This window comes from Micropterus dolomieu, linkage group LG10, assembly GCF_021292245.1.
Source record: "Micropterus dolomieu isolate WLL.071019.BEF.003 ecotype Adirondacks linkage group LG10, ASM2129224v1, whole genome shotgun sequence".
Lineage (NCBI taxonomy): Eukaryota > Metazoa > Chordata > Actinopteri > Centrarchiformes > Centrarchidae > Micropterus > Micropterus dolomieu.
In genome coordinates this window covers 18647760-18675754 of record NC_060159.1, presented here as the reverse complement: position 1 = coordinate 18675754, position 27995 = coordinate 18647760, and the positions used below count along the sequence as shown (strand labels likewise).

Sequence of the window (27995 nt, the reverse complement as noted above, 5' to 3'; positions counted from 1 at the left end):
TTTTAAATGTATTCATATTTTATTATGATTAAAGAAAAAATATATACTGTCAATGTATAGCCACACACAGCCAACTGCAGTCCCTCTTTTGGTTCATGAGAGGTGCTGAACAATGATAACGGGCATATTGCAGTTAATAAGAATTTTCCAGTAGAAAAAAAGATGAAAATGTGACTGAAAGGAAAGTGACAGGAATAAAAAATAGAGACATCGTAAAATAAAACTACAAAAATAAAATACAATATAATAAGGATAATGTAAGAAAACTCCTCCAGAGGTCTAAAACAAGAACAAAGTGTCAGTCAAGTGTGTTTAGGTGGGGCTGGAGCAAAGACCCCCTAAGTGCATGAGGTGCAAACTCTGAGGCCATTTTATTAATGAGGTGTACTGCTATTATTCTTAATCATCAATAATACAGAGTATCAAGTCAAACATTTCAGACTGATAACACAAGAAAGGGCGTATCATTTACGTAACAAAACATCACTTCTTTCCATTAAAAAAAGAAATTAAATAAAATGGTGCACTGATTTCCAGTGTCCTAAGCATACAGTCTTCTAAGGTGCAGCAGTGAATATGATATGACTCTACTATGCACAAAGTGAGCTTACATGCTCTCAGTTAAACAATCAGAATATAGTTGTGCTAGATGACAACATATGACGAGCAACAATTAAAGAAAATAGTTTGAAGTACAGGCAGTAACTATGAAAAAGAAATTCATAGCGATTTATAATACAACAGTGAGGTCTGAAAGGGTTGGCAGGGAGGCCTAGTGGTTAGACACACTCTCACAAGTTGGACCTCCGCAACACAAGTGTCCTGTCCTTCAGCAAGACATTTAAGCCAAACCTGCCGGATCATTCGCGATCAAAACAAGATGTCACCCAAATGCCATTAATCTGAGTTTTCTCATGGGAAGAGAAAATATGAAACGGATGAGAAAGTTTGGCATGAACCTGATCTTCAGTTACAGACACACAGGAGAAGAAACAAAATATTTTTGAAAACTTTCAATGAAAAAATAGGCTTTCCCTCACCTACTAGTGAATTGTGCAAATATATACACATTTTTATCTGACTTAAGTGAGTATGATACTTACAACCAAAGTTTCCTTTTGGAAAGTGGATTTAAGATTATTAAATAAAATATTTCTAAGCGGGGCGTTATATACAGCTGATACACCTCCAAACATATCTCACAGTGTACTTTGTCCCTTTTCATACTAGAACATGAAATTCATTCTGAACAAAGAAAATACTGAGTTCAGTATTGTATTTAATATTACAATTCAGAGGTGTGGAGAGAGCCGCATGTGTTTACTTCCCTGTCTTCTAGTTTGTGTAGCATTTCAGAGTTTGTGTGGCGAATGCTTCTTAAACAGCCATTAGCGTTATTTTGTCAGTGACATCAGTAATGATGTTAGTCCTAAATGGTTTGTGCTTAGCTAATGGAAGTTAAATACACGACTGGAGTCTGGAGGCTGCAGCAGCAGGCTCTTCAGTGCCAGAAAGAAGAAAACATCAGGAGTACTGTGTCTTTTTAGGACTGGAGTTGTGTTCCCCCTGATGTCAACAGCTAATATAGTACCATATTAGAAGGACTCTCTCCCACCACAGGGTACACACAAGTGGGACTTGACCTTGAAGCATGAATTCTTCCTGGTTTAGATGGAGCTTCTGCGTTTATTGAGTCTTCTGTAGGTGCTGATGCTGTGCAGACCGGTGGAAACTGAGCTGATGCCTGAGTGGCGCTGCAGGCTGCACACACAGCCGTTAGAGTGCAGGGTGTTGGAAAAACCCTCTCCCTGCTCCATGTAGGTGTCTGAGGTGGAGAGGTCACGTGGGATGATCATGGGTATGGAGTATTGCAGCTTGTCTCTACTCTTGTACCAAAGGCAGGAGCACATGGATTGGAAGTGGAGCACCTCAGCGTAAACATTACGTAGACCCCGGCTCGCTGCCCCTCCACCTCCCCCATTCCCTCCAACTGCGCTTCCTCCACCGCACCCTGACGCTGTGGAGGAGGAGGAGGCCGGGTCAACAGAACAGTGGATGTGTCCTCCCGCCTGACCGTTATGAGCGAGGAGAGCCCTCTGCTCAGCATCCCTCTTCTCGTCCTCGGCGTTCATGGTCATGAACCGCAGTACTGCTAAGTTGAGGAAAGCTCCGATCACAGCCAAGCCCGTCAGGATGTAGATGAAGCTGAATGCTACATACTCCGGCTTGGTCTGCAGAGCATGCTCTTTCTGCAGCGCCACATAGTCCCCAAAGCCGATAGTGGTCAGTGTAATGAAGCAGTAGTAGTAAGCATGAAAGAAGCTCCATCCCTCAAAGTGGGAGAACGCCAGCGCCCCTACGCACAGTGTGCTCATGCAGGATATGAAACCGATGGTCACCATGTTGACCATGGACACCTCAGTGCGCCTCATGCCAACACACTTCTTTAGGCGGTGGAGCAGGTACCTGACAAATGTGTTGATCCGCTCACCCACGCTCTGGAACATGACCAAGGTGAGAGGGATGCCCAGGAGAGCATAGAGCATGCAGAACACCTTCCCTCCATCTGTGCTGGGGGCTGCATGGCCATATCCTGAGGGGAAGAAGGAGAAAGGAGCAGGGTTACTGGGGCAGAACTAATTAAATCTACAGTGCAGAGGACAGGGGTCTGAGAAAAGAAGGCTGAAGGCTGGGTAATATAGTCAAACCTGGAGTAGACAGACATAAATGATTTGTATTCTTTGAGCAGCACTTCAGATAGATCCAGACTCTTCATTTCACAGCGGCAGAATGCAATTGAAGACAAGAATGCCCAACAGTGTAGGGGCAGGAATGGCCAAGTATTGATGTCGTGTTTGGGAGAGAGAGTCTGAATAATTAATTGACAATTGGTCTCTGTGGAGTGGCTCTAGCTAATGAGTGCATTTGCACCCAATTAGTCCTCTAAATTTTTCCAGATCACATAAACAGGACAGCATAGGGTACGTTGCAAATATCTGTGTTTATTTTGTTTATGTAATAAAATCACTCTTTGTCATACAGTCCAGTCTTCAGATTATGAAACCCATGTAGCATAATGGAAAAGCTCAGCAGTGTGGTTTGTGCTTGCTCCACTGAGTCTTCTGAACAGTGACACAGCCCCCAAAATAGATTTAAGGAGTTTTGCATTAATTGCATTTATTTTCCATGAAACAGACAATGGCTGATAACCATTTTACTATACAGACATATTGTTGTCAGTGACATGCACATTTACTGAAATGGCCAAGTGGAATATACTAGTGATTGCTCACCACCAGCCAGTTTCAGATATGGCATGACTCACACTGACTCTGGGTGATTCTGTATGCACTAACACTGTAGAACTCATGAATTTCAGGATGTATTTGAGCTTCCTTCCGGCACATTTCAGGTTAAGCGTCAACCTTTTGTCTCATAACGTCATCTTCTCACTCCTCACAGGTTATGGCGCCTTCGCATGCAACGTTATCATTACATATCTTCCTCACATGTGGACCTGTTGCACACAGGAGCTGAGAGGTGATGTCCCAGATAACAATGGGATCAGCAAATGGAAAAGATTGACCAATAGTTTGAATGTAATTACTCCGGGGGTTGATTTAATTCTTTGGGCTCTGGTTTTATTGTCACACTGATCCGTGCGGTTGAGCCATCTGTCTGTCTGGTGCCAAATCTGTTTAAAGCTTTCCCAGTTGTCCCGCCAAAATGAGAGCCATTACAACTGATGTATCTCCTTGTGGAAGGAAAAACCTGACCCATTCACCAAGCAAAGAGACATTTTGCTTCTTAGTAGCATTGCCTATTTTTAGACTCATCCCCACAAGGAAATTTCTTCCATTAACTGATGCCAGAGAGATGACTGACGAGTACTCTGTTCTGATTAGTAGTCAATTATATATCGAGTCCATTTCACCAGAGAGGCTGATAGTCTTGCCAATTGATGACGTTAAAGAGGACTTTTGTATCTGTGGATGTGCCTTCCAACCTTTTTTTGTCTGATGTACCACTGCAGCGCTGTCAACCGAATTCAAGTAAAGTCAAGTAACAATTCCATAAATCAAAAACAGCAGGTGTGCAAAGCTGTATTAAAAAGTAGCGTGAGTCTATTTGACCTTTTTTGAAGTGGATGTTGCAGTAGGAATGAAAGAATTTTTGTGGCTTCTCTTTTTGGCCAGAGGTGCTCTGAAGTGGTGGTCTGCTGGGAGTACCTGAAAGGAGTGTAGAAGAGGGTGTAAAGGGTCCCTAGTTTTGGAGTCTACCTTTCTTTTTATTGCGAACAAATGGAAACCTGGACATTTGAACCATTTATCCATTACTTAAGCTTTCTATTTCAATTATTTAATGAAGTCAAAATTTCTAAAAGTATTTACTTTTAGCTATTTCAACTGTTTATTCAATATTATCTAATAAAAGGTTACTCTAACCTTAAGAAGTATTTGCTATGTCCACGCCTGAAAGTAAATAAGGTAAATACACTTTTAGAAACAGCAGGACAGTGTGTTCAGGAGGAGGCAGAGGCAGAGCTGCAGAGCTGTCAGTAGCTGTCAGCAGCAGGGATCAGCTTATAGAGACACAGGGACGACCGGAGTGACAGACGCACTCATCAACAGCAGACGAAGGAGCTGGAGGCGACAAGGCCAGCAGTCCCGCCTCTGTGTGAGAGAGCGGCGAGGCCCGTGTGACAAGCTCATCCTCCCCGTCTCCTCCCCGAGCCTCTCCCGCTCCCCACAACAGTGACAAAGTTATCATGAGACAGGACATCTCCGCGGCTTGTCCTGGCACGCAGGGGATGAAGCCACCAGTGCCACACGCTCTGTTTACACGGATTACAGTCATTGCCAGTGGCAGAGGAAAAGTGCAGCCTCACCGCCCTGAAAGGTGAAAAAAACAGTGGACCAAAGGGGTTTGATTGACATCTGAAGAACCCCAGACTCATGCACCGCCTGTCTGTAGCTGAAGCATTAATACTGAACACGTTTGGGTGCAGCTATTTGCACATATTTGATGGTGAGATGTGGAAAAACATAGAGGAGACATCTGGGAAATTACAGGCTATCAGATTTTTCCTAAGGAAACAGTTTCTTGATTTGTGTAAGGATTGTTGCAACATATAAAAGCAGTATCAAAGACTTTGCCGCAACCCGGGGCTGATTGTCTCATAACCTAATTTCTGTAATTATCATCAGAAAGAAAATTTGAAAATTGCATAATACTGAAAGGCGATAAGAGCCTTTAAAAGACTTATTAGGCAAAACTAACAAGCAGGGGAGGCTTATAAATGTCAGCAGAACACAGGTGCATGATACTCTAAACATTCCCTCCTCGCTGCTGCCTCTCATTAGGGAATCATAATTTACAGCCAATCATTTAAGGTACAGCCTCTAGCAAAAGGCTAGCCCCCAATTTAAATGCTTCAAAACAAATCATTTCACAGAGAGGAGAAATATTCCTTTCTGATATCTTTGCCATTCTACAACACTGCCAGTATTATGATTTGAGTATTAACTTTGTGACACGTGTTTATTCACTAATTCATTCCACAATTTTGAATCCTCCCACATTAATTTTAGCAGATGGCCGCACAGCTTTATTCAGGGTGTGCAGTGTCACATTTTCTAAATTAAATGGCCATTATCTTCAGACACAGTTCTTCTGTAGCAATGCAAGTAATATCTGTCTGTCATTTCACCTTTTGGTCCTGTGATTGCTAGTTTCTCACCAAAGATGACACCTCAATGAATACAGTTCCTTACCCGTAAAACACATCACCCACATCACCCACTGCATCTAAAGTCTTCATTATACTGATTAATTAGGCAGAGATAGAGAAGACAGGCTTTCAAAATACATCAAAGAATGGCATAATATTCCTGTTAGGGCTCCAGCTCTCTGTCACTCAATTCAATTTTCATTGATTATCAGGCACAATTTATTCTCGCCAACAAGATGAGGAGCACAACCTATTCATCAAGCACATCACCTCGCCTAATGGGGCAGGATTCTCAAAGAGGCACTGCATTTATCAGGGGCTGATTCATCAGGAATTTGTTAAAAGGAGATGCTGTTGGCACCCATTTTTCAAACGTCCACAACATGCAAACAAAAAACCACTAAGGGATAACAAATCATGTTATGAAACATTGCATGTTATAGACATATATCTAACCAGATGGAAAGTCTCCACAGAGTCTAGAGAGGAAACTCATTGCTCCCTGGGGTTCAGTGTTGACTGATAATGTCCTCAGACATCCCTGCACCCTGGAGATCTGCCAGTGCCACACTGTATAATATACTCACCAGTGTGTGTGTGTGTGTGTGTGTATGTGTAACAGTAGCTGACTGGATACTGTTGTCTTTGCATAGTTGCACAGTTGCACAGTATAATGAAAGGATGGCAATCCCACCTGTGTAATTCTTCTGCTTTTTGCAGTTACAAACTCATGCTCTGCACCTAAATATTGTTCAAATCTATATAGATTAATCTTTTATAAAGATTAAATGTATAAATGACGAGCTGTTTATCTACTATATTGACAGAACAAGAACAGTGTAGCCATTGAAAACCATGGAGTCTTGGTTTTGAATATATGCCACTTAGTGAACATCATAAAGCTTCAGTGGAGAGGAACACGCTGATAAAATGTAAATTAGATTGTGTGGAATTACATGCCTTTTGCAACCTTACAGCTACCTAAGGGCAGTTAGTTAAAGTTAAATTGTAAGGCACATCCCAAATGCATAAATCATGCTATATAAATAAATGTGCCTTGCTATGCTAAATGTATCCCACAAATTGACTTTAAACCATATGAGCAGTGTTGAGTGTGGAGTTAATTTGGATCCTAATGTTGTTAGATAGAAATCCATTAATTAGACAGCAAAATTAACAAAAAGGAAAATCAAAAAGGTGCGACAAACAAAAGGGAACATTAAATCTGTAACCTAGCATATAACAAATTATGATGAAATTGGTTGCTGTGCTTTTGGTTATGGCCAAGCATTCACTGCTGCTTGTAAAGCTTATTGCTGTGAGTGCATGGTAATAACTGAACTCAGATGATTGTTTCAACATTTTGATCAACTCAGAGCTTCTCTCATCTGAATTATGGCAGTTACATACTATGCTTTAAGAGATTGAAGTGAGTAAATCAAACTAAAACCATAACGACCTTGAGAGAGAAATACTGATGTTAAATAGCTTTGAAAATCAAAACACTTTCCAGAAATATAGATTACACACACCCAGGAGGAATTATGACATCAGGGTTGAATAACTAAAAAACAACAACTTGACATCTTTGAAATACAAGCAGAAACTTTTCCTCACGTCAGCAGCCAGTTAAAAATTCCTACTGAAGCAAAATAACTGGAGTAGTTGTAATAATTTACAGCTCTACTATGAGGGCATGACTGTGTGTATCCTTCTACAATGCTGAAGTGTGCTCAGAGGTGTTACACAGAATCATAACATTCAGCCGTATATGGTTAGCCTAGTTCTTCAACGTACAGGTGGCCTGAGCAGCCATCCTGGCATGGCGTCATTCTTATTTGCGCTTACGCCATCCCTGAAATGCTGCGCAGATCCGGGAATGTTCTGTACAATTGTGCAAATAAACACAGACCATGTCATCCATTTGGTACAGGCTGTCTTTGAGCAGCAGCCCATTCTGCTTCCCAGCAAGCCTTCTCCACAGCTTGCTTTCATCTCCAGCTGTGTCTGGCCAAAGATATCATTACACGACCCGACAAACTGTGACTCTTGTCCACTTGTAAGCATCAAGCATTTCCATGGATAACACCCAAAGATGTTACATTAAAAGACGACTATGATACAGTATTTCCCACGAATTATGTCCAATCTCCATCTCAAATGTGGCCTTGAAGACCCCAATCAATTTTCAGTCACAGACACCTTAAACTCCAGGCGACCCCGTGATTGTTTATTCAGGCACTCAAATGCAGCTCTGGTCCTCCCGCCTCCCTCCATTACTCCGTCCGGCTTTTGAACCACAAGCACAAGGTCTTGCTGACAGCTGCTGTGTAATGTCCATGTGTGTGAAAGCAAAGAATTCTAGGAATACGTTTGAGTTGGTGGGGGGAATTTTAAGTCAATGAGTTCAATCATGAAACTAGAAAAAAAGAAGCGTAGATGAGTTATCGATTAGAAAGAAAGCCTTTTCTGCAGTTTTAATGCCTTGATGTCATTTAAGTACAGTATTATTCAGTAGGTGCAACAGTGAGTAGCATATGTCAGTGCCATCAGTTAATCAAGTTAGTTTGTCCTGAAATAATAAATACAAAAATCATACCCTTGGTTTAACATATTCAGGATATTAAAATTTTCCTAGTTAATGCACCAGTCTTTATTTACTTGACCACAATGGCACTTTGTATTATGTGTTATGTGTTTAAACAAAAAAACTGCTGTTGTTTTTCTGGTGATGACAGCTTCTAATCAGCTGTAGATAAACGAACATGGTGTTTTTAGACTGTGATTAACCAAATCAAGGCGAGAAAGCGTGTGATGGATGAACACTGTCCCAAGAAAGACGATGCATCAGTCATTTCACCAAATGCCCAAAAAGGTTTCTTACCATCAGTCAACCTTGGTTTCTTTTAATCATGAAGATGATCATTGCCTGACCTTGGGCAAGTAGTTATTTTATCCCAAACCATTATCTTTCCTGAATCAAGAGCTTTAAACTAACCAAAGCTTAACAGATCAGAAAATTCTTTAAGACACTAAATTTATGTTGCTGCCGATAAGTGTGTCAGGTCCGAAAACATGTGTATGGCTTATATAATGTTATTGTGGTACCTGTTGCGTTTGGCTACAAAAAATGCTAATTTGTGTCGTTCTGGAGGGTATATTTGTAGGAATTGATGGATGGATGGTAACATGTAGCAGGTGGTTTAGTCTAATCATTTAAAGGGGGCAGGTTTAATGTCACCAAAAAGAGCACAAAAGTTCCACAATTTGGCACAGTTAAAGTTGATTTTTTATAATATAATTACATGTAATGATGGATTGACAGGTAGAGTAATGTCCACTGCAGGGTTGGGGGTTCAATCTCAAGCTCCTTCTGTTTGAATCTGTCTGACATGGTTTGAATGGTTGGGCAAATGTCTTGCAGGGTAGCTCACTGCCATCATTGAGTGAGCACGTGCAGGGGCGAATAAGAATTGTAAATCCCTTTGGATAAAAGCACTAAATAAATGCAGTCTATTCACCATGTACCAAATTAAGATACTTACATTTTACCGGTGATACGTTTAAATGACATTGGACATCAATAACTCTGGAAATACATTGGCTTTTCAGGACATACTTTCGTATATTCTGCTATGTCAACTTCTTAATCATTCTGTAGTTTCTGTCAGCAGACTGTAAAATAATAAGAATAATAGCTCTAATCAGACTTTCATTATATGCCTCGACAGTGAACAACGAGCCTGTCCAGCCAGTAACAAAAGAGAGAGAGAAACACAGAGAAAGATACAGGATGTATTCATCACAAGCAATCTGATGTAACACCAGAGGAGACAGCACATTGGCAAAGCGTCTGTCTGGGTTCACTTTAACTCGGTTACCCCTGTGTGGGCTCCAAATCTGGCCTGGGAGCATGTGCTCTCATCCAGCTCACAGCTGAGGCCCAAACACTAAAGCATCACAAGCCTGAAGACCAAAGTGACCAGTGGTTAGATCGGACAGCTGTGACTCAGCTGCCTGTACCTTGAATGCACCTGTGTTGTAGTAAAACCCTCTCATCAATGCTCAATGCACCCACAACATTTACACATTATATGTAGAAGCACTTTATTCGCCCTCAAAAGCACCAGTCTGTGTCAGTGTGTGTCCGGCCACCCTAGTCTTATGTTTTGCTTTCACTGTGAAAAAAAATCCCTATCAGGGTCTATTTCCAAAAGTACTCCTTAGGTTCCTTTTTAGGGGATATGAGAGGAAACCTTGGCAGGCCGCAGTTTTCCATGAGGTCAGTCAGCAAGGCATTCCAAGCAGAGTGTGAGATCTGCGGGAGGGTTGGCTAATTAAATAAATCACGTGATTTATGTACTTGATACACAATTGATAAGGAGTTGTTTTAAAACTTACAAGCTGGACAGCTGGACTAAAATGGGGTTTGCATATGTAGATACTATACACAACAGGGGAGTAGGGGGAGGACAAGGAAGAGGAGGAAAGGGTAGGAGAGGACAGGATGGATGAAATATAAAGGGAAATTTAAAGCAAGAATATTAAACGTTAAAAAAGGGTTAGCTGTCTTTCATTCGTAGGCATTGCTAATGTAGGAATTTCTTTCTGGGCTTTTAGGAGATCAACTCACATAACAGAAGTATCTGTTTCAAGTGCTCCATTTGGGCTATCTGCTTTAAAAGTGTGCCTGTGTGGGCACGAAGAGAGAAAGAGTGAAGAGAAAGCGGGAGCATGTTGTGTAATATGATACTGAATTTGAAATTGTTTCTTTAGGGAAGAGATGATCATTCCCTGTGGTAAACGGCTGGCAGCAAAACATACCTTCCTATCACTGCCAAGAATGATAACACATCAAAACCAGTAGGGATACACAGAATAAAGGCATATTGCTGAGCTTATGTGCTCTATTACCTGACCACTGTCTTTATGTTGAGCCAAGATAAGTGAATCCCAACCAGGGATACTTGTACTCCAGGGGATACTATGGAAAGAGTAGCCCAACTACTTAAAAAAAATGATAGGTTAAAAAAGAAATCCACATATTCAGTAACACCTGAACACCACATGTTGCCATTAAGGGAATGTGAAACAGTAAGCTAAATGTATTTGATGAAAGGTTAAAACAGTAGAAAGCTAAAGTGTTAGTTGAAATAGCTACGTCAATAATGGATTATTTGCTATACATACCTAAAAGTAAAATGTAGCTAATGGGACGCTAAATAAAAGTTATAGATAAATGGTTGACAAAGTAGGGATACACAGTTTAAATACCAAAGTTAGCTAAAAAATGAAAATAATGAACAAGCAGTTTAAATAGCTGTTTAAAAGTAATGATATATCTTAGTTAGCTAAAAGTTATGGAAATGGTATAGCTAAAACTATTGGATAAATGGTTATTTAGATAAAAAAATTATATTGTTAATAGATAAATGGTCATAATAGACAGTAAAAAGTAAACAGGTAAAATAGTTAACTAGTAGTAATTGATTAACAGTTTAAATCGCTAATGGGTACATGCAATGACTGCTGGAATAAATTAATGATTCATGTAATAGGCTATATACTTAGCAGTAGCTGAACTAGCTAAAAGTAATGGATATTTGTTTGTAATAGCTAAAAGTAGTGTACAAACAATTGAAACAGAAAGCTCCGAGTATAGGCTTATGGATAAACTCTAAGTTGTTGTATTTCCAAAGCAAACATGACCAAACTGAACTAAATATTGAGATCAATTATTTAAAAAGTTAAGAATCATCCAGTTTAAAATCATTCAAAACAACAAATGAGGAACATGACGTGGTGTCAATGAAGGAGTTTATCTGAAAGGACTGCAAGGGTACGACAGAAAAGGTCGGGAGGCACTTGCCTAGACTACAGTGTACATAATTAGTCACAGATGTCACTGCTGATGGTGGTGGTAGTGAGGATGACGAGGATCATTTTCTGTGGAATATAAAAAGAGCAGAGACACACTTACATCTAGGCTAGGAACTGGGCCAAGTGGATCAGGAGACGATTGCTAAAATTCACACACTATTAACTGACTTTGATTCATTTTGCACTCCAAACGGCAGTTTTGTTTTTGCCACACATGGCGATGAAGGGATAGCTGACACTGTAGAACATAAACAACAATTTTGTGGTGGTTAGTCCTGACACACTGGAGGGGGGTCTCTCCGGTCCAGCATATGAGATATTGCATGTGAAAACAGTCCAGCTTGTTGTCATTAAAAACAAAAACATATGTGACAAGCCTGCTACGATTTGACATGGTTATTTCACGCCTGCCTTGTGATTTCTGGTAATTTGGACTGCAGCAGGCTCATGTTTTATTCAGCTGAATGCTCTTTTTAAAAATAGCTGCTGCTTGTCTTGCTATCTTGTTCCTCTGATTATGTCTTTTTCCTTACTCACATTTATTTTCTGTGCAGTTTTGACTTTTCACCCTCTCCTCTTTCTATTTCTCTGCCCCCTTACTCTCTAATTCAAAGATATGTCTTTGCTCTCTCTCTGCAGCCTGTGCAGCACAGTCACCTGCCCCTGTCACCTGATTCCAATGATGTATGTATGCTTACACACTCTGGCCCCACTTCAGCTTGTTCAGCTGCTCTCAGGCAGCAGATGCTTTCCTAAAATGACATGTGCTGGTGAAGGAGTGGCACCTGAACGCTGGCACATAACACACACAGATCAGTTTACTCAGCAAAAAGTAAGACAATAGAGAAATGCCCTGGATACATGAGAGGACAGAGGAACAAAAATAAACATCCGTGCCTGGTGACACAAAGAATTTTAATTGAGCAATGCGACCGGCAATTACAGCTGGGATTGGCTCTAGCACCCTGGAAACCCTGCACAGATAAGCGGTTTTATTATCATTTAGAGTCATTTAGAACCTTCACCAATGTTTTTAAGAAAAAAAAAATGGTCAAGGTTTTCAGACTAGAGCCCCCCCACCTCAGTTCTATCTACTATCCAGTTATTAACAAGAAACTGACAATTTTCTTTTTCAATTGCACATATCTTGCTCACAGTTCTTTTATAACCAAATTTAAGGGATCCTTATCAAGAAAATATTTGCCCATATTAAAAGAAATATCACCCAATATATTGTTGTTATCTGATTTGTTTTTTTTTAAACTCTAAACTTTTTAAACTCTGAAATATTGATACCAGTATTACTCCCAACAATCCAGTACCATCAGGTTACAGGTAGTGTGACATTTTGGGAAATTTTTTGACAAGTGTTAGATCAAAAGACTAAAACCATTCTTGTGTGGTGTGTACATAAATATGAAGCTGGAGCCAGGAGATAGATCATTTATTTTTCTATCAAATATATGAAAAAACAAGAAATAACATGTTCATTTGTGAGCTTCACAGGTGCTGGTGGATTTTGTTACCTTTTGGATAGAGCCAAGCTGTTTACCTCTGCTTCCAGTCTGTATGCTAAGATAAGCTAATGATCTCCTCATGGTAGCTTCATATATAATGGACAGTTATGAGAGTAGCAAGTATACTTCACTAAATGTCAAACTATTTTTTTTAACAAACATGACTAGCTATGCGTAAGTTACAGAAAAGGAGGCCGATATTAAACACTGAAGATACACACACATGCCCATGAGGAGATTTTTGTGCATCAGAACACACAGCGCACACATCAACACTCTCACAAAGGCAGGAGTGTTTGTGGTCCTTTGACAAATACTTTCTACTGGAGACATGAGTGCCCATCAGCGTCTCGACGGGGCTCGTTGCCACGTTGTAAAGCTATCATATGTCATGTCAATGCCGGCACCTGGCTTAATGACCAGATGTAATTATATCAAGTAATGGATCTTATTAAGGTGTTATATGAACCCCTAACTGCACTGCCTGCTGTTCTGGATTCTCTGTACTGCACATTATGTTGTCTGTTGTTAACTTCTGATTATTTTATTTATCTGGTGCAAAAAAAAAAATGATAGCAGCAAAAAGCTATTTGACTTAATGCTGTTTCATCAGAGAGCCTCACCTGAAAGGTCAGAATTTTAATCACCACAGTGTACATTCCTATTGAAGTGACCTTGAGGCCCTGGCTGCTTTTTCTTCCGCCTTTTAGCCCATAATGTTACATGCAAACAATGGCCGCACATGTGGAACAATTCCCAGTCAATCCAAGTAGAGTGTTATGACTTTGTCCAAACTACTGAATGACCGTTCAGTTTTAACAATTTGTCAGGTCTCATTGTCACCTTGGTGAGGTAACCACTGCCTCAGGCTGCCCATATGGCGGGAGCAGACAGACAGACAGGGAGCAGAGCATCAGCTCCACCTCCGCTCAATCTGCAGGTTCACCTTACCAGACCTGGGTCACACAGTATCTGCGAATCCACCCGTTTGCAGCATTTGATTTAACCTACTTGGAGAATTGGATGGATGAGGTTTATTGCATCAGTGCCATCTTTTGATTTTGATATATTTTACTTACCTACGTATGTACCACGCAGGTCATTTATTACAAAAAGTAAAATTTATTATCTTGAATTTTGTGTGAACTTTAGTATCAGAAAACAGCGTGTAATTGGCTTTTTCTGTTTTAACTGATGTCTTAACTTTGTGTTGTTCAGTAATATTTCTACTGTGGCAAACTCAGACAATCTTGGACCTACAGAGAATAAAACTACTCTTATAAGGACACACAAATGTCACTGCACTCAAGTTTATGTTCCAGCCTGATATTCAGTAGGAGCCCAAACAGACTGTCCCACTGATTCGCTAGATAACGATTTAACTAAACAAAAGATAAAGTGGTGAAACTCATCTTCTGACATAAAGCAGTTCTTATTTTTTTCTTTTTTTTTTTTTTTACAGTTTTCAGTTTCTGTAAGGCAAAAAACGTCATTGTGTATAGGGACATACATGAAGCCTGCAGCAGGTTGAATTTCTCATAAATTAGCATTTTTAGTTCTAAAACTAGAGTACATCAAAATTGTTTTGTTTTTCTTCTGATGGGTGACACAGAGCACAGTAACCAAAGACCATAATATCACTGGTCATTACATTTAAATGTTGCAATGATAGCCAGTAGATTTACTGGCAAGCTAGTGTAAATGTCTTTTTGTTCCCGCACCAAAGAAGGAGTTCAAAAGCTCCCTGCTTTTGTATTTGGATCACTCCAAAGTGGGAGGTGCTGCCTCATTAGTGTAGCGTAGTAAAAACAAATATATAAGATTTCTCAATCATATTTGACCAAAATTGGACACAGGAAAAAATATCCTGTAACTCTTTTGCAATTTTTTCACAGTAAAGTAACTTTTTCTCTGTAAACAGGAGAAAGCACAACTCAATACTTGGTGATAACAAAAAAAACATGGCTGCCATTGTCATTGTAGGTACAATCAACACAGTTGGAATGCTTGTAACGCATCTATTGGATTGCCTCAGTTCCCATTGGTGTAAATTGCCATGAAGAAACTCTGGCACTGTTTTCCGGCGCCACACATCCACCATGTGGATGGGGAGCAGACACGTCACCCCTGACAGCTTTGATATTTTGTATTATTCCAGAGAAAATAGGTTAGCAGGCTGTTGTTTTAGCCCAAGGTGGTCACAGGGTGTTTTTTTGTAAGGATATTAAATGTGTACTCATAAGCTCACGTTCCGATCGCAGCCTTTGGGGGTAAAAATGACTCACCTATCATTGTTATTGTTATTATCATTAGGCCCTTGTGTGTGACAGTTCACTTCATCCAGGTTGGCTTGTTAAGAGATTAAACAGATGCTGGAAACAAATTGGAAAACAAATTCCCCTGGGAGACAGTATATGTGCCAGGCCAGCTAAAGTCACTTGGCGCCGTCCGACCAAATAATTCCACTGCTCTGAGCCAGTTAGAGTAGCATAAGCTAATGTAACACCCGGGTTACCAAAGCATTCAACACAGTCCCCCTCTCTGGACTTGGAGAAGGTTGAAGTCGTCAGGAGCCGGTGAGTTGTGAGCAAATCACTTCAGGTTGTTATGATTAGGACGGCAATGAGAGCGCTCCGTTTTGTCTGTGAACCATAAACATGCAGTAATAGCTTCTCACCCTCACCTCGGTGTTTAGACGCTAGCCACACTGCTGAGAAGCCTACCAAGCTCGACGTGGAAATAGTATTATTTTTTTGTTTGACACATAGTTTGTACTGAGGCAGAAATGCTAAGGCTACTGAGGCTCCACCATCTCTGGGCACTGGGGAGACAGTTCAGCGCTTTTGGGCGCATAATCAACAGTCAGCTGGCTGGTATAACCCCCCCCTCCTCGTCTGAGAGAAATGTGCGTGAGAGTGCGTCTCATGACATAGTGTTTTCCTCGGGGAGAGTTTTTCTGGTGTGGTCGTGTGACTAGCTGTGTATCTGCTTTTTATAGCAGCAGAGGTTAGTTGTAATTTGTGCCCTGCAATGCAGCCTACACATAGCTTCAACTGCTATTTGATTAAATATGCAATGTGAAGTTGCTTTTTTGCTTTGATATTTAAGGATAAATGTCAGGTGATTTATCAGGTTGTAGTGTTTCAAATATCGGTTCTCAGAGTAACTTGCTTGAATTGACTTTGGTACACTGAGCTTTTTGTGTGTTGTGTTGTGGGATTACATTCTACATCACTACTGTGGCTCTATACAGTAGCTCTAATGCTTATCGAATGGGGTTCAAGGACACACAGACACACACCACACGCATATGGACACATATGGACGCTTCTCTGTGCACACTTCCCATCAGCATTCAGACATTTCTCGATGAAATGAATGTAATTTGCAGCTCAGTGTGGGCTATTACATTGTGTCTCTTAAGCATCATTGAGGAAAATTTCTAGATGCTTTTATCAGTGCCTTCTCCACCATTTCTGCATTATGTGCAAGGCATAATGTACACAATGTCCTTTCAGTCAGTTGATATGAAATGGCTTGCGTGGATGATTAACACTCTCATGGCCTATGAACTGCAGCAGGACAACAACCGCAATTATTTCGATTAGTGACCTGTAGGTAGTGTTGCCAGATTTGACTGACACAAGATAGTCCAATCAGAGCCTCAAACCTGTCAAACTGTCATAGAAGTAGCCAAATTCCTTATTTTAAATTCCGCAGTCGGGAATTTTGATATTTTGTTAAAATAAGACACACAAATACGACTTCATGTAGACGTCAGAAACATCAGTAAGTAACATACTTTTCAGGAATGGCCATGATTGTGTTGTGTGCTGTAGTGCTGGGAAGAAATCCGGCCCCTGAAATCAACCCCTCAACGTGCAAGATAAAAAATTTGGTTTGTTCCTAAGACACTTCTGCTTTAAATGTATATGGCAATCCCCAAACTGTGGTTACAATAATGCATAATTGCATTTGATTTGAATGAAAATAAAACTACAGAGTGAGACTGTTTGTCATGTTATTACCGTGTTTTTTTGAACCTCTTTTGTTGAGGTCGCACCTTGAGGGGAAAATATGTATATATCTTATTTTGGTGGAAATTCTCCAGTCTGGCAACATTGTCTGTACAAAAAGTTTATATAAATCCTGAACATTCCCTGTAATGCCTCCTTCTCTGCAGCACATACTCCACTGCTAAAACAAAGTGCCACAATAGCCACAGCCTTATTACCAGCATTGTTCGTGGAATCACATCCCAACTGAACTATCTGCGCACTGAACAAGTTTCCAATACCTTTCCTTTTCAGGTCAAGAGAGGAGAAACACAGTGACACAGCCTTCTTCTAGAGACAGCCCTATGACACTTTTACAACCAGTCAGTCTACTCTGCACCAAGGTGCACATTACATATCTCATTTTCCTTTGTGCCTCAGTCAGTCCTTGGACACTGATGATCTTTTTTAAAAGAAAAAAATGTTTTTTATGACGGTTTAGACTAAGCTTGCTGTTTTTCAAATAATATATCATGCACACAAATATAGACCATAGAAATACATGTATGCGATACATGCATGTGCATGATATTGCTTATTCTGTGCCATAGAGCAGTGCTGTCCAAACGCCATTAAAAACACGTGACATGTTCCTTCAACAACTACAAACATGGGCAAAGTATCTTACTTGCAGTTAATCCCATATACATCATTCCTCTGATGTAAATACTCACTAGAGCACCAAATGTGTATTATTACGCTGCTGAAAACAGTCCCCAACAAAAGCCCTATTTACTCCAGTTCTAGTAGTGTTTTGCTAAAATCTACAATACCCAGCTGTTTTACAAATGCGTACAAGTAGCTTTACAAGTATAAGCAGCAAAAAATGAAACTATATATTTATGACTCATTCTTTAAAGATTCACGTCTTCAGTAGGAACTAAATGTGTTTGCACTATCGCAGACATGGTAGGGGGATCAGAAAGTGTTGAGAGGCAAACTAGCATGTTGTTTGTTTTGCTCTTTTCACAGGATTTATTGACAGTGAGAAAAGTATAGAATAACACTAGAATTATCTTTTAAAAGATGTACATATTCTTTCTCATATAAACGGAGGTAGTATTTTTCCTTTACGCAGTGCTGATGGAATTGTAACACATATTTAGCGTCCGGAGCACCGCGACACATCTCAATTAATCTCAAATGGAAGGATTAGGACATTTATCGAGTGCCTGAGTCCCTCGCTAAAAGCTCTGGGTTGTAGAGAGCCACATAATTCAATATTCCAGGACTTGAGATTATAGGCATTCGTCCATTCAGAGAAAATAGCCCTCATTTCTGATCAAATAAGCCTCACACCAATCAGTTTACAACAGTATAGCTGAGACTTCACACATCATGCAGTGTCTATTAATACTCTGAAGGAGAATCAGCAGGAAACAAGATTCAGATCTCACTACTGTGTACTATTTTATTTGGTTAAACTCCAGTCAGCCCTGGCTAGATTATGAAGTCTAATGAATACAAAGTCATGTTTTGTTTAGTGAGTCAGGCAAGCGCTCAACTTTCCATTGAGGCATTGGAGCATAAAGCAGACGTACAATAGGTAAACATTCGCTGGTCATGTGAACGGAGCAGCAGCAGCAATGAGAGTCACTTCGATCAACTTTCTCAGACGTTACTTTTTCAGATCCAGAATAGCAACAAATTCTCTCTCAGCCAATAATAGCTGTGGATATTTCAGCGTTTCTCACTCACTTTGTACCTACAGCTCAGTGAATCTGGGGCCAGTGATGTATTAGATGCTTTTAATTAAAGAGTCTGAAAGTTTTCACATGCAAAAACTGCAGACTTTCAGCTTTAATTTGAGAGTATTTACATCCAAATCAGGTGAACGGTGTAGGAATTGCAACAGTTTGTATATGTGCCTCCCACTTTTCAAGGGACCAAAAGTAATGGGACAATTGGCTGCTCAGCTGTTCCATGGCCAGGTGTGTGTTATTCCCTCATTATCCCATTTACAAGGAGCAGATAAAAGGTCTAGAGTTCATTTCAAGTGTGCTATTTGCATTTGGAATCTGTTGCTGTCAACTCTCAATATGAGATCCAAAGAGCTGTCACTATCAGTGAAGCAAGTCATCATTAGGCTGAAAAATCAAAACAAACCCATCAGAGAGAGAGCAAAAACATTAGGTGTGGCCAAATCAACTGTTTGGAACATTCTTAAAAATAAAGAACGCACCGGTGAGCTCAGTAACACGAAAAGACCACGGAAAACAACTGTGGTGGATGACCGAAGAATTCTTTCCCTGGTGAAGAAAACACCCTTCACAACAGTTGGCCAGATCAAGAACACTCTCCAGGAGGTAGGTGTATGTGTGTCAAAGTCAACAATCAAGAGAAGACTTCACCAGAGTGAATACAGAGGGTTCACCACAAGATGTAAACCATTGGTGAGCCTCAAAAACAGGAAGGCCAGATTAGAGTTTGCCAAACAACATCTAAAAAAGCCTTCACAGTTCTGGAACAACATCCTATGGACAGATGAGACAAAGATCAACTTGTACCACAGTGATGGGAAGAGAAGAGTATGGAGAAGGAAAGGAACTGCTCATGATCCAAAGCATACCACCTCATCAGTGAAGTATGGTGGTGGTAGTGGCATGTATGGCTGCCAATGGAACTGGTTCTCTTGTATTTATTGATGATGTGACTGCTGACATAGCAGCAGGATGAATTCTGAAGTGTTTCAAGCAATATTATCTGCTCATATTCAGCCAAATGCTTCAGAACTCATTGGACGGTGCTTCACAGTGCAGATGGACAATGACCCGAAGCATACTGCGAAAGCAACCAAAGAGTTTTTTTAAGGGAAAGAAGTGGAATGTTATGCAATGGCCAAGTCAATCACCTGACCCCGATTGAGCATGCATTTCACTTGCTGAAGACAAAAGGGAAAATGCCGCAAGAACAAGCAGGAACTGAAGACAGTTGCAGTAGAGGCCTGGCAGAGCATCATCAGGAATGAAACCCAGCGTCTGGTGATGTCTATGCGCTCCAGACTTCAGGCTGTAATTGACTGCAAAGGATTTGCAACCAAGTATTAAAAAGTGAAAGTTTGATTTATGATTGTTAGTCTGTCCCATTTTTGGTCCCTTAAAAAGTGGGAGGGACATATACAAACTGTTGTAATTCCTACACCGCTCACCTGATTTCGATGTGAATACCTTCAAATTAAAGCTGAAAGTCTGCAGTTAAAGCACATCTTGTTCGTTTCATTTCAAATCCATTGTGGTGGTGTATAGAGCCAAAAAGATTAGAATTGTGTTGATGTCCCAATATTTATGGACTGACTGTATTTATTTACTGTAAATGAGTTAAGGTGTGTTTTCTTTTGGCTCTGTGATATTTGCCCTATTCATTAACTTCAATATAGTAATTACGGTTACGAAACAAAGAACCTATTAAAATGCTAAAGTGCTGCTGTCTTCATTAAAATGTGTTGCTCCCTCAGGTCCACTTAGCAAACTCGGAAACTTTAGAAGAAACTTTTAACAAACAAATCAAGAGCAGAGGAGTCTCGTAAAGTTGCACTAGACATTTTATGCTATCAAGACTAGGATTGAAAGCAAAACTATCCATGTTTACAAATTTGTGGTTAAAAATGTCTTCCAAAAGTTTTGTTTGTGAATACAAAGGTTTTGCGAATCTAAAATGTTGCGGGTGGGACCGACGACAAGCCTCGAATGGCCAGTCTTGATTGGAGTGACAGCTTGGCAACATCCACTGTTAGTAAAGGGGAGTTTTGAAATCTGTGGGGAAGACAGAACTGGAGCAAGAAAAATCAATGGCGTCTTAGTAAATGCAAGAATGCTGTGTTTGCACTGGTGCATGTAGATTGATTTTTGCCTGTTTTCAAGTGAACTGTCGTTTGTGAAAACGCTGTAAAGCCATCCACCGTTTGGATTTTAATGCACATCTATTCATGCAGCTACGGTACCGGTATCAACAATCACATCATGGATTTAATATGGTCATAGCAAGGAATATTTTGAAGTGAAATACATTGCACCTCTCAGCAAAGCTATTAGGGAAATCTCTTTTTCTACTATTGCATAACATATTGTATTTTAGTGCAAGCATGCAAACAGGGCTCATGTACTATAGGAACAGAGATTATTATGGAACTTTATTGTATATATTGTATTAACATGACAAAATGGGCACAACACAGAAAAAGTAAGAGTTGTCATTACAGAGTTTCACACGGGGTCAAAAGATCAATTGGAAAGGTTGTAAGATGAACATAAATATTTTTTCTCATCCAGAAAAATGTTTCTTTTATGTAGTTTGTCCACACCGTCTAGAACAACAGGTGTGTTTTGTGTGAAGTGTTCTATGATCTGACCCCACTATTGGCAGGAAGACATAATTAGGTCAGTGCCTTCCAAAACTGTTGGAAGGACAGTTGATGTGACGATATGGCAAAGGTTTGGTTAGGTTTAGGCACCTAAACGACTTGCTTTAGTTTAGGAAAAGATCATGGCTTGGGTTAAAATAAGTAGTTTGTTAAGGTTAGGTGACCTTAATGGCCATGCTTAAAAAACAACGGTGTTTTCCCTGTTTGAATCAGGAAACAGTGACCTCATGTGTTGTAGTCGGATGTTTGCTTAACCGCTCCGACCTCGTCCCTCTGCGGACTGTCCTTCTACAGCTACGTCAGCTGACTTCCTCCTTTGTTCCTGCCATATTTACTACAACCACTAGGGTATTTTTCTTGGTGAAACGACTGATGCTGTTGTTCTTCTCCAGAGGACAGTGTCATAGTTTTACCTCTTCAAGCCTCAAATGTATTCAAAGGGAAGAAAAGAATCGCTTTTTTTCTTGCTTAAATTGCTCACATCTCATAGAAAGACAGAATGTGGTTGTGAGTTGACTTGTGTCATTTTAAAGGGTCACAAATCTAAAACAGCAGTGGATGAGCGCTCCATCCAGAGAGATGATCAATTATCAACACAACTTATTCTTTATGATGCCTTACAGTACGTCATTACAGTACGTTTCATATTTTCTGAGGTATCCAGGCCTGCCAGAGTGTCAACTTGTCAGAGCAATTTTAAAGTACTTTTGATGAGCTACCAAACAACCTGCAGAGAGGTTTTTTACGTTATATTTCTTTTTCTTGTGGATACCAACCTCCTTGACCCTTTTCTCCCACAACAATCAGTCTTATTCAGCTGCACACTTATAGCTGTCTTTGTTTTGAACTTAGTGATCTTGTAACCTTGGTGACACAGTGCTGGGCAAAGCAAACAAAGAAAGCTTAGTCATCCTTTCAGTCCTTTAAGTTTTCAGTAACAGCCCATGGTAGCAGTGACTCAAAGACCATGAGTCCAATAGTCTTTCTTATTAATGCATTGCTAGTATGCACACATGTCACGCACAGTTTGTCCTGTTACCTTCGGGACCTTAAAACCTATAAAGTCTGTTGTGTAATTTCAGAAATATACTGGCGTAAATTTCAACAGAACCTTCTTTCTTTTCTTTCATGAAAAATGTCTTTTTTTTTTTGCTAGCAGCTCTATGTCACATTACATCTCAGTGTGTCTCCATGATGAGTGAGGAGGGAAGCGCCTCACTGCAGATCACGACGCTGGGTTATGCAAGGTTAATTTACTCTGTTTTGGGACCCTTTTATGCAAGCACCAGGGAGAGTTACAGTTACCTTATCTCCCAAATCACTTAAAACACAGCAGCAGCTCAGCAGCAGGCCTGGGATCAATTCACCCCCAATTCAATTAAACTGTAAACCGAAACTGCTCTGGTTGATTATAAAGCTTCATTCCCAAATGATTCATTACAGATTGGCTGCATGAAACATTTTCACAATTTGTTCACTTTTTGAGTAGGTTTTGTTAGATACATCGCCTGGGAACCAAAAATACTTTATTTGTATTGTCACCTTTTTTAAATCTATTTGCAATGGCAACACTCACCCACCTCTCCTCTGAGAAGTGCTCAAGTATCCATCTCCCTCTGTCTGTCTGATGATGATAGGTGCCCGTGTGAAATAGCTGGTAAGAGTTATATTCTTTGTGCACTCAGCCTCTTACTGCACTAACCTCTTAAGCTGACTGAATAATATTGATGATACTAATGTAAGTAATTACCATTAATAATTCAGGATGTGTCCTCTAATTATGCAAAGGCTGAGAATGCATTCATGCCTGGTGCCAAATCTAAGTCTCTGTCAGCGATGAAAATAGAAGAATTATTATAAATTTGATTCATTGTCAGGCCACATATAGAAACATTAGGTTCACTGACCCAGAGAAGATTTGCTGAGCCCGTCTGCTCTTTTTCAGTGACAGCCTGCTTCACATTCACACACTAATGTGCTTCCACACTTGGTAGCTTCCCAGTACATCAACACCTGATGGACTGGTGGTGACAGAGCAACTAAACCAGAGCTGGGAGGTCTTCTGCTGTCTGATCCAAGCCACTTTAAATGTGCAAAACAAGCAGCAGATTTTTCCTCACCAGTCCAAGGTCCAACACTGACCGGATGCTATCTTTTGGGATTATAGCGACTCATACAGATTGCATGCCCTGAATGCATTTGGATTCTCTCTCTCTCTCTCTCTCTCTCTCTCTCTCTCTCTCTCTCTCTCTCTCTCTCTCTCTCTCTCTCTCTCTCTCTCTCTCTCTCTTTCTCTCTCTCTCTCTCCAACAGATTCCATAATCTGTTCATGTACTACAGACAATGAGTGAAGCACTGACCTCATGTCTACTGAATCAGCAACAGGCAAATGGCCAAATGATCTTTGAACAAAAACTATTTAACAAGAGGTGATTCACAATAATAAAAATGCAAGCAAAGCTGGTGATTTTGAAGGAATGTTTTTCTAACTGCAACCATATGATGACTTTAAAGGGTTGTACTCTTAAAAAGTCATGTTTTGTTTATGAGCCTAAGAGGAAGGTTAATGACTTGAGGTGGAAGAAAAAATTTCAAAACCTGACCAAATAGAATCAAAACTTTATGCATGGCTCGATGAACCAGACGTAACTGAGAAAATATATTTCTTTTGTATGTGTAATTTGCTGATCCTTTAATTTAACTTGTATAAACACACTGTGATATCAGATTGCATGTTAGACTACTAGACTTTGTCAACTTGTTAAAAAATTTAATTAAAGATAAATAAATAAAAGGCATCTGCCCACACAACAACTGCTTCACATGTTCCTGCCCATATCAGATGTCATACAGCACATCAGACAAAACACAGAGCATCTGAGCCACGTCTCATAGTGTTTTCATGTTGTGTATTTGTCCTCTACCTGGTCTAGATGACCTTGAACTGCAGCTGTGAGTGCTGTGGTCACATACACCAACATGTGACAAGCTGTAAACCCCTAGAGGTGGGTGAAGGTTTTTGTACCCAGAAGGAGAACCCCCTGAGCCCCAGACTTTTTATCACACCCGGTTACCCGACTTTGCAGAGGAGCTCCCTTAATCTCCCACCATCTAGAGAGTGCTTTCTCGCTCTAAGCTAATTTATTTTCCCCTTTTGATGTTTCTCACATTGCTTAAACCTTTTCCCCTGGCAGTGGGTGAGTAAATGGACACCCTGCCCTTTCCTCTGTGGAAAGTGATAACTGATTAGTGATTGCAGCTTCTCCCCCTTCGTCTTATTAGTAGAGCATGCTGGGGCCAGATCTTGTCGTGTGTTAGCTGCTTTCCACTGGCAGATGTGCAGCTTAGAGATGTGAATTCAAGCGTTTATTTATTCATAACTTTCCAGGATATTATTTGTCCTCATAGAATCAACAGTCAATGTGTTATACACAATATGAATTTCAAAATGGTTCGAATCCAGGCTGATTCATTGCCTGATAAAGAGAACGCTGTTTTCACATAGACTCTAGGACTCTGGTCCTTGGCTGTGTCCTGTGTTGGATCTAAATGTCCTGAGTCCTCATTTCTTAAATTACTTTAAATATAAGTTCATAGAATATGACAGGAAATAAGAGGTTTAAATCTATTTCTTTTTATTTCGGTTGGTCTCTTTTATCATCAGAAATTTTTTTATAAATCCCAGCATTATGTCAGATTTAGCTTCATAAAATCTTAACAAATTAGATGTTTCACCCACGTTTTGTGGCTCATTATTTGGACCTCAGTATGAGTCATGGCTGCATGATAATATATGTACAGTACAGTTTCTACAGCGTTAATGTTGTGTGCCAGAACAGCAAGCCTGGTCTGGTGTTGTCATTAATACTTAATGGCAGGCTGGAACGCCAATCACTGTGCTTGTTGGAGCTCACAATTACAGAATGCAGTTACAGACACCTGGGGTTGGGTTAGTGTGCAATTAGTTGCCTGCATCTGATAGGGTTACAAGTCACAGGTCACCACTGACAACTGGTCCCCGGTGACTAAATACATAAGGAAGGCTCAGACAAGGAGAAGGTGATAAGCTAAACAGAAGATGTTACTTTTGTGACAACAAATATCAAAATCTCGTTCAAAAATTAAATTTAAAAGTAATAAAATGAACAATTTCTCAGTGCAATACACTCAGGTGTTTTGCTACACCGCCGTGCTTGGTCTGGTATGACCATCAACTTATAACAATATTTAACAATATTTAACTGAAATAAATTAATACAATGCCTGACTGTATGACCCTTTTTGTACTTGTATTCCTGTTACACAATATTTTAGGATGTCACAGAATAAAACAATGTCTATAAAGCAACTGAGAATTGTGGTGTGCCATTGTCCTGCAATTACCACTTGGCCACATTGTTTGCTGTTACACTCTTAAGCAGCAGGTGATGAGTGTTGCTTTACAAGTACAGGTGAAGTAAACAATGCATCCTTTTCTTTTTTGCTTCATTTTCCAAAATTTAAAATGTCTGGCTAAGTTAAGCTTGGAGTTGCAGCTATAAGCAGATTGAAATTGAGTTCAAATTAAATCACTAAAGCAAACAGGCTAAATGTGAAGTCTGTGCAATTAAGTGAATAAAGAGCTGGGGGCCTTGTGGTGTTGTAGAGCCTTTTGGAGCAGGAATAATGAGTAAGAGCACAAGAGAAGAGGCAAATGTATGTCTCATAACTTAAGTTTCCGGGAGCATCTTCTCTAATGACAACACTTAGTTATGAGCAGCAGAATTTCCTATTTGGAGAGAAGCTTGTCCTCAATCGTCCTTCTCTTTGGCTGTTGCAGATTTGACTTTGAGGTGACCCCTTTTCAATGCTGCAATTCAATAAAAATTGTAAAAGGCTGTGACAAGGCTGTAACAACGTGTTTGTAGAACATATTTCTTTGTGTTCACTTTTTTTCTTAAAATAAAAATCTGCTTATCTGCTTAGTCTGTGTAAAGCAATACACAAACTGTTTATACTGCAGTAATGCCGCCAACACCTCATGCTGATATAAAAACCTTGTGTCAGGTATGTTTAATATTTAGATTATGTAAGGTTATCTCATTTATGGTATTTTAAACCTTCTTTGCAGTCACTATAATAATCATATAATAATCATGTAAACAGGAAGTTAAGGAAGAAGTTAGTTGTACTTTACGTGAGTATTTCCATTTTGTGTGGTGGCGCATAGATAAGATGTTTGCCTTTGGTGTGGGGGACCTGGGTTACATTCCCACTGAGAGACATCCACCATTGTGTCCCTGAGCAAGACACTTAACCCCTAGTTGCTACAGAGGTGTGCAACCTCTGAGATGTATAGCAATTGTAAGTCGCTTTGGATAAAAGCGTCAGATAAATGTAAATGTTATACTTATACTACTGAAATATTGCTCTTTTTACTCTACTACCTTTATCTGACAGCTATACTTACTAGTTTCAATGCATCTTATTAACTAAGATGCATTGTCAAAAAATTTAAATACCAAGTGGATAAAATTGTTAAGATTATCTGCAAGTGGACCAACTACAACAGTAAAATGTTCCACACAAATGTGTCATCAGCAATACAAAAATAATATAATATGTAATAATGAAACATTCACTGGTTCCTGAGTACATTTTGCTAAGTATTTTATACTGCAATGTTACTACTTATACTTAAGTAAATAGGATATCTGATAATTAAGTATCTATCTGAACACTTCCTTCACTATTGTATATTCAGGCCTGTTACTTTTCACCTGTTGTACTTAATAATTCACGAATATCCTCAATCTGTGGTTATTACTCAAATTATTATATAATGTTCCTGTAAGTATTTATTTTCAGCCCTCGGTTTTCAAAGTGAGTTCATGAAGATAAATTATTTTGCGGTGTCTGCTACAATATTCCCTTCAGGATTTAGAGGCTTACTGTGATGTTGTTCAAAGCATGCATGCTTGCCCATAACTATAACCTACAATTCATATCAAAAGGGTTTACAGTCAAGGCTTGGTCAGAAACAGACGTATAATCCAACATATCAACTTTTTTCCCGCAGTAAAATAAAAGTCAAAGTTCCCACAGATGATCTCTGTGTTGCTCTCTTACCTATGGTCGTGATCACAGTGATGGCGAAGTAAAACGAGCCGGCGAATTTCCACTGCACCCCGGCTTTGTGCGGCTTCAGCTGAAGCACCACCTTCTCCAGCTCGTCAAAGTCCTCCGTGGACAAGTTGAACGTCCTGAGCAGCTCCGCTTTCCTCAGGTCCAGCTCCCTCCTCTGAGTCGTCTCCTTCCGAGATTCCAGCGCGTCGAAGATCGCGGCGCCGACTATCAGGTAGGTGAAGGTGCAGATGATGAGGGCGAGGGTCCTCACGTTTTGCCTCTTCATGGTGGTGTGGTGTGTGTCAGGGGGACGGATGGAGTGTCAGCGCTGGTCTGGAGGACGGGGA

At 40.0% G+C, this 27995-nt stretch overlaps 1 protein-coding gene across 1 annotated transcript; it reads right to left on the bottom strand.

Annotated features, from left to right (window-relative positions):
• kcnk3a (potassium channel, subfamily K, member 3a) lies at positions 1–27995 on the bottom strand. Its single transcript, XM_046061459.1, has 2 exons — positions 27652–27995; positions 1–2593 (listed from the first exon to the last, which is right to left on the bottom strand). The coding sequence occupies exons 1-2, from the start codon at positions 27932–27934 to the stop codon at positions 1668–1670; spliced, it is 1209 nt and encodes a 402-aa protein (XP_045917415.1). The 5' UTR covers positions 27935–27995; the 3' UTR covers positions 1–1667.

Bases quoted from the DNA above. Each gene is read 5' to 3' on its own strand.
- kcnk3a (XM_046061459.1), bottom strand. From the start codon at position 27,934: ATGAAGAGGCAAAACGTGAGGACCCTCGCCCTCATCATCTGCACCTTC. The intron at 2,594-27,651 runs GTAAGAGAGCAA...TCTTCCCCTCAG, and splicing joins CACTGTGATCACGACCATAG to GATATGGCCATGCAGCCCCC.